Source organism: Bombina bombina, chromosome 4 (genome assembly GCF_027579735.1).
Source record: "Bombina bombina isolate aBomBom1 chromosome 4, aBomBom1.pri, whole genome shotgun sequence".
In the NCBI taxonomy this organism is placed as follows: Eukaryota; Metazoa; Chordata; class Amphibia; order Anura; family Bombinatoridae; genus Bombina; species Bombina bombina.
Genome location: NC_069502.1, coordinates 1,224,934,353 through 1,224,953,651, shown reverse-complemented (window position 1 = coordinate 1,224,953,651; position 19,299 = coordinate 1,224,934,353). Strand labels below are relative to the sequence as shown.

The 19,299-nt window shown below is 45.3% G+C and overlaps 2 protein-coding genes across 2 annotated transcripts in view; one reads left to right on the top strand and one right to left on the bottom strand.

Moving 5' to 3' along the window:
- XPO5 (exportin 5) overlaps positions 1 to 6,452 on the bottom strand; it is a 630,805-nt gene extending 624,353 nt beyond the window's left edge. Inside the window, exons 1-2 of the mRNA XM_053712755.1 lie at positions 6,255 to 6,452; positions 1,445 to 1,566 (exon numbers count right to left, since the gene is read on the bottom strand). Of these exons, the coding sequence (XP_053568730.1) occupies positions 1,445 to 1,566; positions 6,255 to 6,440 (308 nt within the window). The 5' untranslated portion in view covers positions 6,441 to 6,452. The remainder of the gene's footprint in view (positions 1 to 1,444; positions 1,567 to 6,254) is intronic.
- A 219-nt stretch (positions 6,453 to 6,671) lies between these two features.
- The window catches only part of POLH (DNA polymerase eta), a 228,783-nt gene continuing 216,155 nt past the window's right edge, over positions 6,672 to 19,299 (top strand). The window contains exons 1-2 of the mRNA XM_053712821.1: positions 6,672 to 6,776; positions 17,061 to 17,237. Coding sequence (XP_053568796.1) covers positions 17,101 to 17,237 — 137 coding nt within the window. The 5' untranslated portion in view covers positions 6,672 to 6,776; positions 17,061 to 17,100. The remainder of the gene's footprint in view (positions 6,777 to 17,060; positions 17,238 to 19,299) is intronic.

The following is a 19,299-nucleotide window of genomic DNA, read 5'->3' as shown; positions in this document are numbered from 1 at the left end:
TGTTCCATGTGTACTGTTGAGACTATTATTTGTACAGGTTGCCCATCACAGGGTTAACCGCTCTTTAGCCTGTTAAATACATCAATACCCCAATAAGACAAGCAATGTATTAGCCCAAGAACCCTGAATCATTATCAGGAAACAAAGAGAACTGACACATATGATCACACAGGCTGCGGCACACCTTTCCTGACCACATACATCCTCCCAGCTCTCGAGGGTGCCACCTCCATAGTGCACGAGCAGCAGGTGGCTAGCAAGGCAACCACACGTAACCACAGACTATCGAGGAAACAAGTCTAGGGCTTGCTAAAAGCTATCTGCGTGCACCTGCTACCGAGTTCAGCCGCTCACGCTGATCAGCAGGAGAGAGTTAATCTCTAGAGCATGACAAGTACTAGATGAGTGTAATGCTGTCTAGTAGCAAGCTGTGCTATACATAGGTGAGGGGAGTCTGCAGAGCTAACAATCTAAACTGCACATCATGAGACAGTATTTAGCTGGCAGGCAGCAGTACAGACTGAGCTGCAGGGAGAGACTTTATTATGCAAATGTGAGTGTACTTGTGTACAGCAGGAGCATCTGTTTTACAAAGTGACCAACACAGGGCAATGAGTGGTGTCTGCGCATATCTGTGCATGACAGGTCTAATAATGACAGTCACATGACCCCACCACACTGTCCCTGTGCTTAGCATGGAATAGAACTCCTTAGTTATTTAAAGGGATAGAACACAAATTGTAACTAACCTTAGTAGAATACAATGTACACTCATGATTTTGCTGACTTTTTCTACACTTACCTAAGAGAATCGTGCTATTTACGCTCAATTATAGAAATAGGAGTACACTGTGCATACTTAAAAGGGACATGAAACCTAAAAATGTTCTTTCATGATTCAGACAGAGAATACAATTTTAAAGATATTTCTAATTTACTTCTATTATCTAATCTATTTCATTCTCTTTGTATCATATATATGCAGCCACTAATCAGAAGTGAGAACCTAGGTTCTTTGCTGCTCCTGAGCTTGCCTAGATACTTCTTTCAGCAAAGGATAACAAGGGAAGGAAGCAAATTAAATAATAGAAGTTGTTTAAAATTGCATCATCTGTCTGAATCATGAAAGAAATGTTTTGGGTTTCATGTCCCTATAATTATGCTGCAGTCTGCCTGTGTCTGCTACATGCTGCACAGTGAGAGAAAGAACTTATTTATATCCGGTCTCTGACTGGTTAAAATAAAGGGGCAACAGCCTGTAATCTGTGCCTTGGTGTATCTGCTAGCACAAGGCACTGCACACTTGGGAGCAAGCGGACATACAAATGATCATGCAGCGCTGCGCCTCTTGCTGGCTGTTTCTAGATAGATAGAAGGTAATGGTAGCTCTACTGGAACAAGACTGTATTAAATACATGTAATAAACTGCCCCATAACTACTTACTTCACCACATGCTCCAGGACCTGCAGGCCAAAGTGGCGGATGACCGGGGCCCGAGTCTTCTCAGCCAGCTGTAGCCCACAGGAAACACAGTGCGGACACTTCTCCTTAAACTCCTCACAGAACTGTGCAGAGAAAACAAGTTACAGTGACCTCCTCAGGCTCCACTCATTTCCCTCCTCATGCTCCACTCATCTCCCCCCTCAGCCTCCCCTTATCTCCCTCCTCCTGCACCTTCATGACTTCTTCAGCCTCCCCTCATCTCCCACCTTCATGACCTCTTCAGCCTCCCCTCATCTCCCTCCTTCATGACCTCTTCAGCCTCCCCTCATCTCCCTCCTTCATGACCTCTTCAGCCTCCCCTCATCTCCCTCCTTCATGACCTCTTCAGCCTCCCCTCATCTCCCTCCTTCATGACCTCTTCAGCCTCCCCTCATCTCCCTCCTTCATGACCTCTTCAGCCTCCCCTCATCTCCCTCCTTCATGACCTCTTCAGCCTCCCCTCATCTCCCTCCTTCATGACCTCTTCAGCCTCCCCTCATCTCCCTCCATGACCTCTTCAGCCTCCCCTCATCTCCCTCCTTCATGACCTCTTCAGCCTCCCCTCATCTCCCTCCTTCATGACCTCTTCAGCCTCCCCTCATCTCCCTCCTTCATGACCTCTTCAGCCTCCCCTCATCTCCCTCCTTCATGACCTCTTCAGCCTCCACTCATCTCCCTCCTTCATGACCTCTTCAGCCTCCACTCTTCTCCCTCCTTTATGACCTCTTCAGCCTCCACTCTTCTCCCTCCTTCATGACCTCCTCAGCCTCCACTCTTCGCCCTCCTTCATGACCTCCTCAGCCTCCACTCTTCGCCCTCCTTCATGACCTCCTCAGCCTCCACTCATCTCCCTCATGACCTCCTCAGCCTCCACTCATCTGCCGCCTCCACAACCTCTTCAGCCTCCCCTCATCTCCCTCCTCCTGCAACTTCATGACCTCTTCAGCCTCCCCTCATCTCCCTCCTTAATGACCTCTTCAGCCTCCCCTCATCTCCCTCATGACTTCTTCAGCCTCCCCTCATCTCCCTCATGACCTCTTCAGCCTCCCCTCATCTCCCTCATGACCTCTTCAGCCTCCCCTCATCTCCCTCATGACCTCTTCAGCCTCCCCTCATCTCCCTCCTTCATGACCTCTTCAGCCTCCCCTCTTCTCCCTCTTTCATGACCTCTTCAGCCTCCCCTCTTCTCCCTCCTCCATGACCTCCTCAGCCTCCACTCTTCTCCCTCCTTCATGACCTCCTCAGCCTCCACTCTTCGCCCTCCTTCATGACCTCCTCAGCCTCCACTCTTCACCCTCCTTCATGACCTCCTCAGCCTCCACTCATCTGCCGCCTCCATGACCTCTTCAGCCTCCCCTCATCTCCCTCCTCCTGCAACTTCATGACCTCTTCAGCCTCCCCTCATCTCCCTCCTCCTGCAACTTCATGACCTCTTCAGCCTCCCCTCTTCTCCCTCCTCCATGACCTCCTCAGCCTCCACTCTTCTCCCTCCTTCATGACCTCCTCAGCCTCCACTCTTCTCCCTCCTTCATGACCTCCTCAGCCTCCACTCTTCGCCCTCCTTCATGACCTCCTCAGCCTCCCCTCATCTCCCTCCTTCATAACCTCCGCAGCCTCCCCTCATCTCCCTCCTTTATCTCAGACTCTCTGCTTGCCACTATCTCACTGTTAGCTCATCATGCTCTCTGCTTGCCAATAGCTCACTGTTAGCTCCTCATGCTCTCTGCTTGCCAATAGCTCACTGTTAGCTCCTCATGCTCTCTGCTTGCCAATAGCTCAGTTAGCTCCTCATGCTCTCTGCTTGCCAATAGCTCACTGTTAGCTCCTCATGCTCTCTGCTTGCCAATAGCTCACTGTTAGCTCCTCATGCTCTCTGCTTGCCAATAGCTCCTCATGCTCTCTGCTTGCCACTAGCTCACTGTTAGCTCCTCATACTCTCTGCTTGCCACTAGCTCACTGTTAGCTCCTCATACTCTCTGCTTGCCACTAGCTCACTGTTAGCTCCTCATACTCTCTGCTTGCCACTAGCTCACTGTTAGCTCCTCATACTCTCTGCTTGCCACTAGCTCACTGTTAGCTCCTCATACTCTCTGCTTGCCACTAGCTCACTGTTAGCTCCTCATACTCTCTGCTTGCCACTAGCTCACTGTTAGCTCCTCATACTTTCTGCTTGCCACTAGCTCACGGTTAGCTCCTCATACTCTCTGCTTGCCACTAGCTCACGGTTAGCTCCTCATACTCTCTGCTTGCCACTAGCTCACGGTTAGCTCCTCATACTCTCTGCTTGCCACTAGCTCACGGTTAGCTCCTCATACTCTCTGCTTGCCACTAGCTCACGGTTAGCTCCTCATGCTCTCTGCTTGCCACTAGCTCAATGTTAGCTCCTCATACTCTCTGCTTGCCACTAGCTCACTGTTAGCTCCTCATACTCTCTGCTTGCCACTAGCTCACTGTTAGCTCCTCATACTCTCTGCTTGCCACTAGCTCACTGTTAGCTCCTCATACTCTCTGCTTGCCACTAGCTCACTGTTAGCTCCTCATACTCTCTGCTTGCCACTAGCTCACTGTTACCTCCTCATGCTCTCTGCTTGCCACTAGCTCACTGTTAGCTCCTCATACTCTCTGCTTGCCACTAGCTCACTGTTAGCTCCTCATACTCTCTGCTTGACACTAGCTCACGGTTAGCTCCTCATGCTCTCTGCTTGCCACTAGCTCACTGTTAGCTCCTCATGCTCTCTGCTTGCCACTAGCTCACTGTTAGCTCCTCATGCTCTCTGCTTGCCACTAGCTCACTGTTAGCTCCTCATGCTCTCTGCTTGCCAGTAGCTCACTGTTAGCTCCTCATACTCTCTGCTTGCCACTAGCTCACTGTTAGCTCCTCATACTCTCTGCTTGCCACTAGCTCACTGTTAGCTCCTCATACTCTCTGCTTGCCACTAGCTCACTGTTAGCTCCTGCAGCTCTCTGCTTGCCACTAGCTCACTGTTAGCTCCTGCAGCTCTCTGCTTGCCACTAGCTCACTGTTAGCTCCTGCAGCTCTCTGCTTGCCACTAGCTCACTGTTAGCTCCTCATGCTCTCTGCTTGCCACTAGCTCACTGTTAGCTCCTCATACTCTCTGCTTGCCACTAGCTCACTGTTAGCTCCTCATACTCTCTGCTTGCCACTAGCTCACTGTTACCTCCTCAGGCTCTCTGCTTGCCACTAGCTCACTGTTAGCTCCTCATACTCTCTGCTTGCCACTAGCTCACTGTTAGCTCCTCATACTCTCTGCTTGCCACTAGCTCACGGTTAGCTCCTCATACTCTCTGCTTGCCACTAGCTCACTGTTAGCTCCTCATGCTCTCTGCTTGCCACTAGCTCACTGTTAGCTCCTCATGCTCTCTGCTTGCCACTAGCTCACTGTTAGCTCCTCATGCTCTCTGCTTGCCAGTAGCTCACTGTTAGCTCCTCATACTCTCTGCTTGCCACTAGCTCACTGTTAGCTCCTTATGCTCTCTGCTTGCCACTAGCTCACTGTTAGCTCCTCATGCTCTCTGCTTGCCACTAGCTCACTGTTAGCTCCTCATGCTCTCTGCTTGCCACTAGCTCACTGTTAGCTCCTCATGCTCTCTGCTTGCCACTAGCTCACTGTTAGCTCCTCATGCTCTCTGCTTGCCACTAGCTCACTGTTAGCTCCTCATGCTCTCTGCTTGCCACTAGCTCACTGTTAGCTCCTCATACTCTCTGCTTGCCACTAGCTCACTGTTAGCTCCTCATACTCTCTGCTTGCCACTAGCTCACTGTTAGCTCCTCATGCTCTCTGCTTGCCACTAGCTCACTGTTAGCTCCTCATGCTCTCTGCTTGCCACTAGCTCACTGTTAGCTCCTCATGCTCTCTGCTTGCCACTAGCTCACTGTTAGCTCCTCATGCTCTCTGCTTGCCACTAGCTCACTGTTAGCTCCTCATACTCTCTGCTTGCCACTAGCTCACTGTTAGCTCCTCATGCTCTCTGCTTGCCAGTAGCTCACTGTTAGCTCCTCATGCTCTCTGCTTGCCAGTAGCTCACTGTTAGCTCCTCATACTCTCTGCTTGCCACTAGCTCACTGTTAGCTCCTGCAGCTCTCTGCTTGCCACTAGCTCACTGTTAGCTCCTCATGCTCTCTGCTTGCCAGTAGCTCACTGTTAGCTCCTCATACTCTCTGCTTGCCACTAGCTCACTGTTAGCTCCTCATGCTCTCTGCTTGCCACTAGCTCACTGTTAGCTCCTCATGCTCTCTGCTTGCCAGTAGCTCACTGTTAGCTCCTCATACTCTCTGCTTGCCACTAGCTCACTGTTAGCTCCTGCAGCTCTCTGCTTGCCACTAGCTCACTGTTAGCTCCTCATGCTCTCTGCTTGCCACTAGCTCACTGTTAGCTCCTCATGCTCTCTGCTTGCCACTAGCTCACTGTTAGCTCCTCATGCTCTCTGCTTGCCACTAGCTCACTGTTAGCTCCTCATACTCTCTGCTTGCCACTAGCTCACTGTTAGCTCCTCATACTCTCTGCTTGCCACTAGCTCACTGTTAGCTCCTCATGCTCTCTGCTTGCCACTAGCTCACTGTTAGCTCCTCATACTCTCTGCTTGCCACTAGCTCACTGTTAGCTCCTCATGCTCTCTGCTTGCCACTAGCTCACTGTTAGCTCCTCATGCTCTCTGCTTGCCACTAGCTCACTGTTAGCTCCTCATGCTCTCTGCTTGCCACTAGCTCACTGTTAGCTCCTCATGCTCTTTGCTTGCACATATCCGTCACCTTTAGCGCCTGCTCTCTGTATCCCTGAGGAGACTGTGGCTCCATCATGATGGTTACAGCCTGCACCAGCTCATCACAGATGGAATTCAGCTGCGCGGCCATGTATCCAGGGATGCTCTCGGGAACGTTCCTATCCATGTTACCGGAGAGAGTACAACAAGTAACACTACTAGCAGCACCGCGCATGCGCGCATCCAAAACGTGATATACAACGCGCATGTGTTTTGTGCACATCCAGTCGTCTGAATAGACTTTGTGTTACGGTGCGCATGCGTAGTACTATTCGTTATCCATGCGAAACCCTTAAAGCAACGTGGAATGAAGTGCGCAGTCGCATTAGCTCTTTATCAGCGCATGCTCATTAACGTTCATATAGCAAAGCTTTTTCAATTCGCTTGCGCAGATCAAAGAGCACCTCAAGCGCCTGCGCAGTAAGCTACTTCTGACGTCAGTCGGCTTGTCAGGAGACTGGCGGGAGTTTGGGATATAGACTTTTGTGTTGTGACTATACCGGGACCTGAGGTAGGTGCAGCATGGCCGATAGGTTCAGATAAACGCGATAGAAAATATTAATCAAAATCTAATCGGTGAGAGAAGGTGCTTACTGTAAACCATAGACAGCTGCTATGAAGTAGGGTAACATCTTAATTGTTACTGCCTATTATTTGTATGTGACGTGCCTGACAGCCAGTGAGCACTGATACAGCTGTATGAGATGTGTCTGTCAGTCAGTGAGCACTAATACAGCTGTATGATGTGTGCCTGACAGTCAGTGAGCACTAATACAGCTGTATGAGATGTGTCTGTCAGTCAGTGAGCACTAATACAGCTGTATGAGATGTGTCTGTCAAACAGTGAGCGCTAATACAGCTGTATGAGATGTGTCTGACAGTCAGTGAGCACTAATACAGCTGTATGAGATGTCTGTCAGCCAGTGAGCACTAATACAGCTGTATGAGGTGTGTCTGTCAGTCAGTGAGCACTAATACAGCTGTATGAGGTGTGTCTGTCAGTCAGTGAGCACTAATACAGCTGTATGAGATGTGTCTGTCAGCCAGTGAGCACTAATACAGCTGTATGAGATGTGTCTGTCAGTCAGTGAGCACTAATACAGCTGTATGAGATGTGTCTGTCAGACAGTGAGCACTAATACAGCTGTATGAGATGTGTCTGTCAGTCAGTGAGCACTAATACAGCTGTATGAGATGTGTCTGTCAGCCAGTGAGCACTAATACAGCTGCATGAGATGTGTCTGTCAGTCAGTGAGCACTAATACAGCTGTATGAGATGTGTCTGTCAGTCAGTGAGCACTAATACAGCTGTATGAGATGTGTCTGTCAGTCAGTGAGCACTAATACAGCTGTATGAGATGTGTCTGTCAGTCAGTGAGCACTAATACAGCTGTATGAGATGTGTCTGTCAGCCAGTGAGCACTAATACAGCTGCATGAGATGTGTCTGTCAGTCAGTGAGCACTAATACAGCTGTATGAGATGTGTCTGTCAGTCAGTGAGCACTAATACAGCTGTATGAGATGTGTCTGTCAGTCAGTGAGCACTAATACAGCTGTATGAGATGTGTCTGTCAGCCAGTGAGTACTAATACAGCTGTATGAGATGTGTCTGTCAGTCAGTGAGCACTAATACAGCTGTATGAGATGTGTCTGTCAGTCAGTGAGCACTAATACAGCTGTATGAGATGTGTCTGTCAGCCAGTGAGTACTAATACAGCTGTATGAGATGTGTCTGTCAGCCAGTGAGTACTAATACAGCTGTATGAGATGTGCCTGTCAGTCAGTGAGCACTAATACAGCTGTATGAGATGTGCCTGTCAGTCAGTGAGCACTAATACAGCTGTATGAGATGTGCCTGACAGCCAGTGAGTACTAATACAGCTGTATGAGATGTGTCTGTCAGCCAGTGAGCACTAATACAGCTGTATGAGATGTGTCTGTCAGCCAGTGAGCACTAATACAGCTGTATGAGATGTGCCTGTCAGCCAGTGAGCACTAATACAGCTGTATGAGATGTGTCTGTCAGCCAGTGAGCACTAATACAGCTGTATGAGATGTGTCTGTCAGCCAGTGAGCACTAATACAGCTGTATGAGATGTGTCTGTCAGCCAGTGAGCACTAATACAGCTGTATGAGATGTGCCTGTCAGTCAGTGAGCACTAATACAGCTGTATGAGATGTGCCTGTCAGTCAGTGAGCACTAATACAGCTGTATGAGATGTGTCTGTCAGTCAGTGAGCACTAATACAGCTGTATGAGATGTGCCTGTCAGTCAGTGAGCACTAATACAGCTGTATGAGATGTGCCTGTCAGTCAGTGAGCACTAATACAGCTGTATGAGATGTGTCTGTCAGTCAGTGAGCACTAATACAGCTGTATGAGGTGTGCCTGTCAGCCAGTGAGCACTAATACAGCTGTATGAGATGTGCCTGTCAGTCAGTGAGCACTAATACAGCTGTATGAGATGTGTCTGTCAGTCAGTGAGCACTAATACAGCTGTATGAGATGTCTGTCAGCAAGTGAGCACTAATACAGCTGTATGAGATGTGTCTGTCAGCCAGTGAGCACTAATACAGCTGTATGAGATGTGCCTGTCGGTCAGTGAGTATTAATACAGCTGTATGAGATGTGCCTGTCAGCCAGTGAGCGCTAATACAGCTGTATGAGATGTGCCTGTCAGTCAGTGAGCACTAATACAGCTGTATGAGATGTGTCTGTCAGCCAGTGAGCACTAATACAGCTGTATGAGATGTGCCTGTCAGCCAGTGAGCGCTAATACACTGTATGTGATGTGTCTGTCAGTTAGTGAGCACTAATACAGCTGTATGAGATGTGTCTGTCAGACAATGAGCACTAATACAGCTGTATGAGATATGTCTGTCAGTCAGTGAGCACTAATACAGCTGTATGAGATGTGTCTGTCAGCCAGTGAGCACTAATACAGCTGTATGAGATGTGCATGTCAGTCAGTGAGCACTAATACAGCTGTATGAGATGTGTCTGTCAGACAATGAGCACTAATACAGCTGTATGAGATGTGTCTGTCAGTCAGTGAGCACTAATACAGCTGTATGAGATGTGTCTGTCAGCCAGTGAGCACTAATACAGCTGTATGAGATGTGCCTGTCAGTCAGTGAGCACTAATACAGCTGTATGAGATGTGCCTGTCAGCCAGTGAGCGCTAATACAGCTGTATGAGATGTGCCTGTCAGCCAGTGAGCGCTAATACACTGTATGTGATGTGTCTGTCAGTTAGTGAGCACTAATACAGCTGTATGAGATGTGTCTGTCAGTCAGTGAGTACTAATACAGCTGTATGAGATGTCTGTCAGCCAGTGAGTACTAATACAGCTGTATGAGATGTGCCTGTCAGTCAGTGAGCACTAATACAGCTGTATGAGATGTGTCTGTCAGTCAGTGAGTACTAATACAGCTGTATGAGATGTCTGTCAGCCAGTGAGCACTAATACAGCTGTATGAGATGTGCCTGTCAGCCAGTGAGCACTAATACAGCTGTATGAGATGTGTCTGTCAGCCAGTGAGCACTAATACAGCTGTATGAGATGTGTCTGTCAGCCAGTGAGCACTAATACAGCTGTATGAGATGTGTCTGTCAGCCAGTGAGCACTAATACAGCTGTATGAGATGTGTCTGTCAGTCAGTGAGCACTAATACAGCTGTATGAGATGTGCCTGTCAGTCAGTGAGCACTAATACAGCTGCATGAGGTGTGTCTGACAGCCAGTGAGCACTAATACAGCTGTATGAGATGTGCCTGTCAGCCAGTGAGCACTAATACAGCTGTATGAGATGTGCCTGTTAGCCAGTGAGCACTAATACAGCTGTATGAGATGTGTCTGTCAGTCAGTGAGCACTAATACAGCTGTATGAGATGTGTCTGTCAGTCAGTGAGCACTAATACAGCTGTATGAGATGTGCCTGTCAGCCAGTGAGCGCTAATACAGCTGTATGAGATGTGTCTGTCAGTCAGTGAGCGCTAATACAGCTGTATGAGATGTGTCTGTCAGTCAGTGAGCACTAATACAGCTGTATGAGATGTGTCTGTCAGTCAGTGAGCACTAATACAGCTGTATGAGATGTGTCTGTCAGTCAGTGAGCACTAATACAGCTGTATGAGGTGTGCCTGTCAGTCAGTGAGCACTAATACAGCTGTATGAGATGTGTCTGTCAGTCAGTGAGCACTAATACAGCTGTATGAGATGTGCCTGTCAGACAGTGAGCACTAATACATCTGTATGAGATGTGTCTGTCAGTCAGTGAGCACTAATACAGCTGTATGTGATGTGTCTGTCAGTGAGCACTAATACAGCTGTATGAGGTGTGCCTGACAGCCAGTGAGCACTAATACAGCTGTATGAGATGTGCCTGTCAGCCAGTGAGCACTAATACAGCTGTATGAGATTTTCTTGTCAGCCAGTGAGCACTAATACAGCTGTATGAGATGTCGCTCAGCCAGTGAGCACTAATACAGCTGTATGAGGTGTGTCTGTCAGTCAGTGAGCACTAATACAGCTGTATGAGATGTGTCTGTCAGTCAGTGAGCACTAATACAGCTGTATGAGATGTGCCTGTCAGCCAGTGAGTACTAATACAGCTGTATGAGATGTGTCTGTCAGTCAGTGAGCACTAATACAGCTGTATGAGATGTGCCTGTCAGCCAGTGAGCACTAATACAGCTGTATGAGATGTGTCTGTCAGTCAGTGAGCACTAATACAGCTGTATGAGATGTGCCTGTCAGCCAGTGAGTACTAATACAGCTGTATGAGATGTCTGTCAGCCAGTGAGTACTAATACAGCTGTATGTGATGTGTCTGTCAGCCAGTGAGCACTAATACAGCTGTATGATGTGTGCCTGACAGCCAGTGAGCACTAATACAGCTGTATGAGATGTGTCTGACAGCCAGTGAGTACTAATACAGCTGTATGAGATGTGCCTGTCAGTCAGTGAGCACTAATACAGCTGTATGAGATGTGTCTGTCAGCCAGTGAGTACTAATACAGCTGTATGAGATGTGTCTGACAGCCAGTGAGTACTAATACAGCTGTATGAGATGTGCCTGTCAGCCAGTGAGTACTAATACAGCTGTATGAGATGTGTCTGACAGCCAGTGAGCACTAATACAGCTGTATGAGATGTGTCTGTCAGTCAGTGAGCACTAATACAGCTGTATGAGATGTGCCTGTCAGCCAGTGAGTACTAATACAGCTGTATGAGATGTCTGTCAGCCAGTGAGTACTAATACAGCTGTATGTGACGTGCCTGACAGCCAGTGAGTACTAATACAGCTGTATGAGATGTCTGACAGCCAGTGAGTACTAATACAGCTGTATGAGATGTGCCTGTCAGCCAGTGAGTACTAATACAGCTGTATGAGATGTGTCTGACAGCCAGTGAGTACTAATACAGCTGTATGAGATGTGCCTGTCAGCCAGTGAGTACTAATACAGCTGTATGAGATGTGTCTGACAGCCAGTGAGCACTAATACAGCTGTATGAGATGTGCCTGTCAGTCAGTGAGCACTAATACAGCTGTATGAGATGTGTCTGTCAGTCAGTGAGCACTAATACAGCTGTATGAGATGTGCCTGTCAGCCAGTGAGCACTAATACAGCTGTATGAGATGTGCCTGTCAGCCAGTGAGCACTAATACAGCTGTATGAGATGTGTCTGTCAGTCAGTGAGCACTAATACAGCTGTATGAGATGTGTCTGTCAGTCAGTGAGCACTAATACAGCTGTATGAGATGTGCCTGTCAGCCAGTGAGCACTAATACAGCTGTATGAGATGTGTCTGTCAGTCAGTGAGTGCTAATACAGCTGTATGAGATGTGCCTGTCAGTCAGTGAGCACTAATACAGCTGTATGAGATGTGTCTGTCAGTCAGTGAGCACTAATACAGCTGTATGAGATGTCTGTCAGCAAGTGAGCACTAATACAGCTGTATGAGATGTGTCTGTCAGTCAGTGAGCACTAATACAGCTGTATGAGATGTGTCTGTCAGTCGGTGAGCACTAATACAGCTGTATGAGATGTGTCTGTCAGTCAGTGAGCACTAATACAGCTGTATGAGATGTGTCTGTCAGTCAGTGAGCACTAATACAGCTGTATGAGATGTGTCTGTCAGTCAGTGAGCACTGATACAGCTGTATGAGATGTGTCTGTCAGTCAGTGAGCACTGATACAGCTGTATGAGATGTGTCTGTCAGTCAGTGAGCACTAATACAGCTGTATGAGATGTGCCTGTCAGCCAGTGAGCACTAATACAGCTGCATGAGATGTGCCTGTCAGTCAGTGAGCGCTAATACAGCTGTATGAGATGTGTCTGTCAGCCAGTGAGCACTAATACAGCTGTGTGAGATGCGTCTGTCAGCCAGTGAGCACTAATACAGCTGTGTGAGATGTGTCTGTCAGTCAGTGAGTGCTAATACATAGAAACATAGATATTGACGGCAGATAAGAGCCATAGGCCCAGCAAGTCTGCCCGACCTTACCTAACAGTATAAACTTATCTAGTTCGTAGGATAGCCCTATGCTTGTCCCATGCATTTTTAAAGTCCCCCACAGTGTTTGTTGCTACTACCTCTTGAGGAAGTTTATTCCATAAATCAATCACTCTTTCTGTAAAGAAGTTTCCTCAAATTACTCCTGAATCTACTACCCTTTAGCTTGAGCTCATGACCCCTTGTTCTTGAATTTTCCATTTTATGTAAAATACCCACAGCCTCAATTTTACTAAACCCTTTAATGTACTTGAAAGTTGCTATCATATCACCTCTTTCCCTTCTCTCCTCTAAGCTATACATATTTAGGTAATTGAGCCTATCCTGGTAAGTTTTATTTTTTAGACCATGTACCATTTTGGTAGCCCTCCTTTGCACAGATTCAATTTTGTTAATATCCTTCTGAAGATATGGTCTCCAGAACTGCACACAATACTCAAGATGAGGCCTAACTAATGATCTATAAAGTGGCATAAGAACCTTACTATTTCTGCTGCAAATACCTCTACCAATACATCCAAGCATTCTGCTAGCCTTACTCGCTGCATTACTACATTGTTTACTAAGTTTTAAATCATCTGAAATAATAATTCCCAAGTCCTGTTCCTCATCTGTAACTGTCAGTAAAGTGTCATTGAGTCTGTAATTAACATTTGGATTTTTCTTCCCTAAATGCATTATTTTACACTTTGCTGTGTTAAACTTTAGACCCCAGTCATTTGTCCAATCCTCCAATTGTTGTATATCACTTCTCATTTTGTCTACCCCCCCTGGAACATCCACTCTGTTGCAAATTTTTGTATCATCTGCAAAGAGACATACTTTCCCCTGTAGCCCTTTGCTGATATCGCAGATAAATATGTTAAACAAAACAGGCCCCAGAACTGACCCCTGAGGAACACCACTAGTAACAGCCCCCTCTGCTGAATGAACTCCATTTACTAAGACACTTTGTTTTCTGTCCTTAAGCCAGCATTCCACCCAGTTCACAATTTTTGAATCTAGACCAAGGAGATATAGTTTGTGAATAAGTTTATTGTGTGGGACGGTGTCAAATGCTTTGCTGAAATCTAGATATGCTACATCAACTGCTCCTCCCTTGTCTAATACTTTTGTTACATAATCAAAGAAGTCAATTAGATTAGTCTGACATGATCTCCCTGAAGTAAAACCATGCTGATTTTGGTCCTCTAAATTGTTTGTCTTTATGTAAGTCATAATTCTTTCTTTTAAGAGGCTTTCCATTAATTTCCCTACTACTGAAGTTAAACTAACTGGCCTGTAGTTGCCAGATTCTTCTCTACTGCCCTTTTTATGAAGGGGTATTACATTTGCTATTCTCCAATCATCTGGGACAGCTCCTGTTAATAGTGACTGATTAAACAGATCAGTTAATGGGACAGTTAGCACTGATCGAAGTTCTTTTAAAACCCTTGGATGAATATTATCAGGACCCACTGCCTTTGTAACATTTATTTTTGATAATGCTAACAAAACCTCATCCTCTGTAAAAAGATTACTGTTAAGCTTGTTTCTATTTTGCGTTGCATCCCTTAATGTAGACATTGTATCTTCACAATCTTTAGTGAAAACAGAACAGAAGTAATCATTGAGACAGTCTGCAATCTGCTTATCTCCTTCTATTATTCTACCATCAACTGATTTCAATTTTACTATTCCTACCTTATTTTTTCTTCTTTCACTGATATATCTAAAGAATGTTTTGTCCCCATGTTTTACTGACTGTGCTATCTTCTCTTCTGCATGAGCTTTAACCTTCCTAATTAACTGCTTAGTCTTATTTTGTTGGAGTCTCCATATTTTCATATCATCATCTGCTTGTGTGTGTCTGTAATTTTTATAAGCTATCTTTTTTGTCTTTACAGCATGTGCTACTTCTTTGGAAAACCAAATTGGTTTCCGCTTTCTTTTACTTTTACAGACATGTCTAATACAGTGTGCGGTTGCATCTAAAATGGCACCTTTCACAAATTCCCACTGTTCTTGAACCCCTGTAATAAGAGTTTTCCCCTTTAAATAGTTCTTTAGGTATTCTCCCATTAATGAAAAATCTGCCGTCCTAAAGTCTAAAACTTTTGTTTTAGTCTGGGTGGACAGTTCCTGAACATGAATACTAAACCAAACAGATTGATGATCACTGGATCCTAAGTTCTCACCTACAGACACATCTGAAACTGTATCACTGTTTGTAAGTATTAGATCTAATATAGCTTCCTTACGAGTTGGTTCCTTGACTAATTGTTCAAGTGATTCCCCTAGCAGAGATTCAAGAATATACCTGCTTCTAGCCGATCTGGCAGAAGGAATCTTCCAGTCTATATCTGGCAAATTAAAGTCCCCCAGTACTATAACCTTACCCTTCATGGTCATTTTGGTATGAGGTGTGTCTGTCAGTCAGTGAGCACTAATACAGCTGTATGAGATGTGTATGTCAGTCAGTGAGTACTAATACAGCTGTATAAGGTGTGTCTGTCAGCCAGTGAGCACTAATACAGCTGTATGAGATGTGTCTGTCAGTCAGTGAGCACTAATACAGCTGTATGAGATGTCTGTCAGCCAGTGAGCACTAATACAGCTGTATGAGATGTGTCTGTCAGTCAGTGAGCGCCAATACAGCTGTATGAGATGTGTCTGTCAGCCAGTGAGCACTAATACAGCTGTATGAGATGTGCCTGTCAGCCAGTGAGCACTAATACAGCTGTATGAGATGTGCCTGTCAGCCAGTGAGCACTAATACAGCTGTATGAGGTGTGCCTGTCGGCCAGTGAGCACTAATACAGCTGTATGAGGTGTGCCTGTCGGCCAGTGAGCACTAATACAGCTGTATGAGGTGTGTCTGTCGGCCAGTGAGCACTAATACAGCTGTATGAGGTGTGTCTGTCGGCCAGTGAGCACTAATACAGCTGTATGAGGTGTGTCTGTCGGCCAGTGAGCACTAATACAGCTGTATGAGGTGTGTCTGTCGGCCAGTGAGCACTAATACAGCTGTATGAGGTGTGTCTGTCGGCCAGTGAGCACTAATACAGCTGTATGAGGTGTGTCTGTCGGCCAGTGAGCACTAATACAGCTGTATGAGGTGTGTCTGTCGGCCAGTGAGCACTAATACAGCTGTATGAGGTGTGTCTGTCGGCCAGTGAGCACTAATACAGCTGTATGAGGTGTGTCTGTCGGCCAGTGAGCACTAATACAGCTGTCAGAGACAGCCGATACTGCTGCATGAGGCGCGTCTGTTGGTCAGCACCAATATAACTGCACAATCTGAAGCTGTAGCTTGTGCAGTCTTTTTTAAAGGGACGGTCAAGTAATTTTAAACAACTTTACAATTTACTTTTATCACCAATTTTGCTTTGTTCTTTTGGTATTCTTAGTTGAACGCTAAGCCTAGGAGGTTTATATACTAATTTCTTAGACCTTGAAGACTGCCTCTAATCTGTAATCATTTTGACCACTAGAGATCATTATTTCATGTGTCTCATATACATGCACGTTAACTTACCCTGGAGTGAGCACTGATTAGCTATAATGCAAGTCTGCAGACTGCCCTCTTATTTCAGTTCTTTTGACAGAGGCTTAGATACAAGGTAATCACAGAGGTAAAATGTATATTAATATAACTGAGATAAGGGGCAGTCTGCAGAGGGTTAGATACAGGGTAATCAGAGGTAAAAAGTATATTAATATAACTGAGATAAGGGGCAGTCTGCAGAGGCTTAGATACAAGGTAATCACAGAGGTAAAAATTATATTAATATAACTGAGATAAGGGTCAGTCTGCAGAGGCTTAGATACAAGGTAATCACAGAGGTAAAAAGTATATTAATATAACTGAGATAAGGAGCAGTCTGCAGAGGGTTAGATACAGGGTAATCACAGAGGTAAAAAGTATATTAATATAACTGAGATAAGGGGCAGTCTGCAGAGGCTTAGATACAAGGTAATCACAGAGGTAAATAGTATATTAATATAACTGAGATAAGGAGCAGTCTGCAGAGGCTTAGATACAGGGTAATCACAGAGGTAAAAAGTGTATTTCTATAACCGTGTTGGTTATGCAAAACTGGGGAATGGGTAATAAAGGGATTATCTTTCTTTTTAAACAACAAACATGCTGGTGTTGACTGTCCCTTTGAGTTACAATACTATATTATACTGAGATGTTTGAGCATGCTGGAGCTTAGTTTTGTTTTTTATATACAGTTTTAATAAAAACCGGTAGTTTTAGATTGTAACCTAATGCTGCTATTTCCCACAGGGCGCTTTTGCTAATGCGGAGACCATAGTATCACAACCCGATGGAACAAGGCCAAGACCGAGTGGTTGCGCTTGTAGACATGGACTGCTTCTATGTGCAGGTGGAACAGAGGCTGAGGCCTGAGCTGAAGTACAAGCCTGTTGTTGTGGCGCAATATAAAACCTTCAAGGGCGGCGGGTGAGAGGAATAGTCAGTTTGACGCTTTACAGGCGCCAGACATGTAACCTGTATCATTAGACATCGGTCCTGTACAGAGCAGCTATTGATACAGAGGGAGGACACTAAGCTTTGTTTTCCATCATATGCACCAGTTTAAACAAATGACCTGCTCTTTAATTGTATACAGCGTGTCATTTTAAGCCTAGCGACCCTGCAACTTGTGATGTTTAACCCTCACAAAGGGGGTAAAGTGTTGCTTGAGAGTTGCAGAGAACTGCTGTTTCCTGATTGGAAACTGATAGTGACCCAATCACAGTGGCAGTTGCACAGGTGGGTTGTCGGACTACCAGCTGATTGGGTCAGCAGCCATGTCTTCTCAGGACCACTTTGCAGGGGTTAAAACCATAGAGTTGCAGGGTTGGTAGAGCTAAAATCACATGGACTAACAAATTAGTGTCATTTAATACAACAAACTGAGAAGCTCTCATACTTGCACAGTACAACAACCATACACTTCATCTGCACAGTCTATTATTGCTTCACCTTCACCCATGGCCTGTATTGCACAATTTTTACTTCTATAATACACACCCTGACTGCACAGGGTCATAGTATGGTACCTCTAACCATTCTCGCTTGTAGCTCCTATACCTTAAAGGGACAGTATACACCAGTTTTCATATAACTGCATGTAACAGAAGCTACTATAAAGTAGAATATGCACAGATACTGACATAAACATCCAGTATAAAACCTTTTAAATACGTACTTAGAAGCACCCAGTTTAGCACTACTGATGAGGTTAGGCTGGGACACCAAGTGAAAGTTGCTGGGAAACCAGGAAGAGCAGACACTTCCCCCTAGTCATATGAAAAGACCCTTTACACAAACAGGAGCAAGCAGGAGTCTGTAGACATCAGTATACATCTGATACTATGGGGCTTGGTTAGGAGTCTAAAAATCAGCACAATGTTATTAAATAAGCAAAACTATACATTGTTACAAAAAACCTTCCCGATGGGCTATATAAATGGATCTACAAAACATTTATACAAAGAAAAATCTAGTGTACAATGCCCCTTTAATTTCTCATATACCACCTCAAACCTTCATGGTGACAAGCCAAACAAATAAGTGCTAAATACACTTCTGGAAAATGAATTCAAAAAGTCTTTATTGAAAACTATGGTGTAAACTAATGGGTTAAACTATTTGGTGACCTAGCTCTACCTACATGATAGAGCCTGTTGTTATTTTTTTTTAATTATTTTTTTTAACTTTATTTGTGAATAGAGTGCAATACATACATAACAAATCGGTTAACACTGATAACAGTACTTTCCAAAAAGTTAAGATATTTATACAGTACAGGATACTTGTCTAGATACGTAATAATTGGCCTACGTAGATTTGTCATGCAGAGGCTTGGAACCAATTTTCTTTGTATAATTAAAACAAAAGAGAACAAAACAAACACATCTACTTACCTGGAGCACCCTCAACTCAGTTCACCCCCCACAGACCAAGACCCTAGAGTGGACAGGAGGGGGGAGGGAAGGCAAATATGGAAACCCTGACCGTAATAAGCTTATATACAACTAGGACGGAATTAAGTGTGGGAATCTGAGAAACACCAATTACCTTTTAAGATTTTCATTTAAGATATAGAGACTGTTTCTAAATGTGTGTATGACTCTCTTCTTTTTTTATGACACGATGAGTCCACAGATCATCTTAATTACTAATGGGTTATTTACCTCCTGGTCAGCAGGAGGCGGCACAGAGCACTTAGCAGAGCTGTTAAATAGCTCCTCCCTTCCCTCCCACCCCAGTCATTCTCTTTGCCTACGTTGGTGGTAAAGTGAGGTGTTAGTATAGATTCTTCAATCAAGAGTTTATTATTTTTAAAGTAGTGCAAAATTGTGCTGATTTGTTCTAGGGTGCAGCCGTAGTCCATATCAGTCTCTTCAGTAGAGCTTTGGTGGCTTTAGAGCAATAGGAACTTCTGGGACATAATTCTCACTGCGCCTCCCATGTATTGTTGCTGCCCTATATCCTTCAATCTGAGGTAAACTTTTAC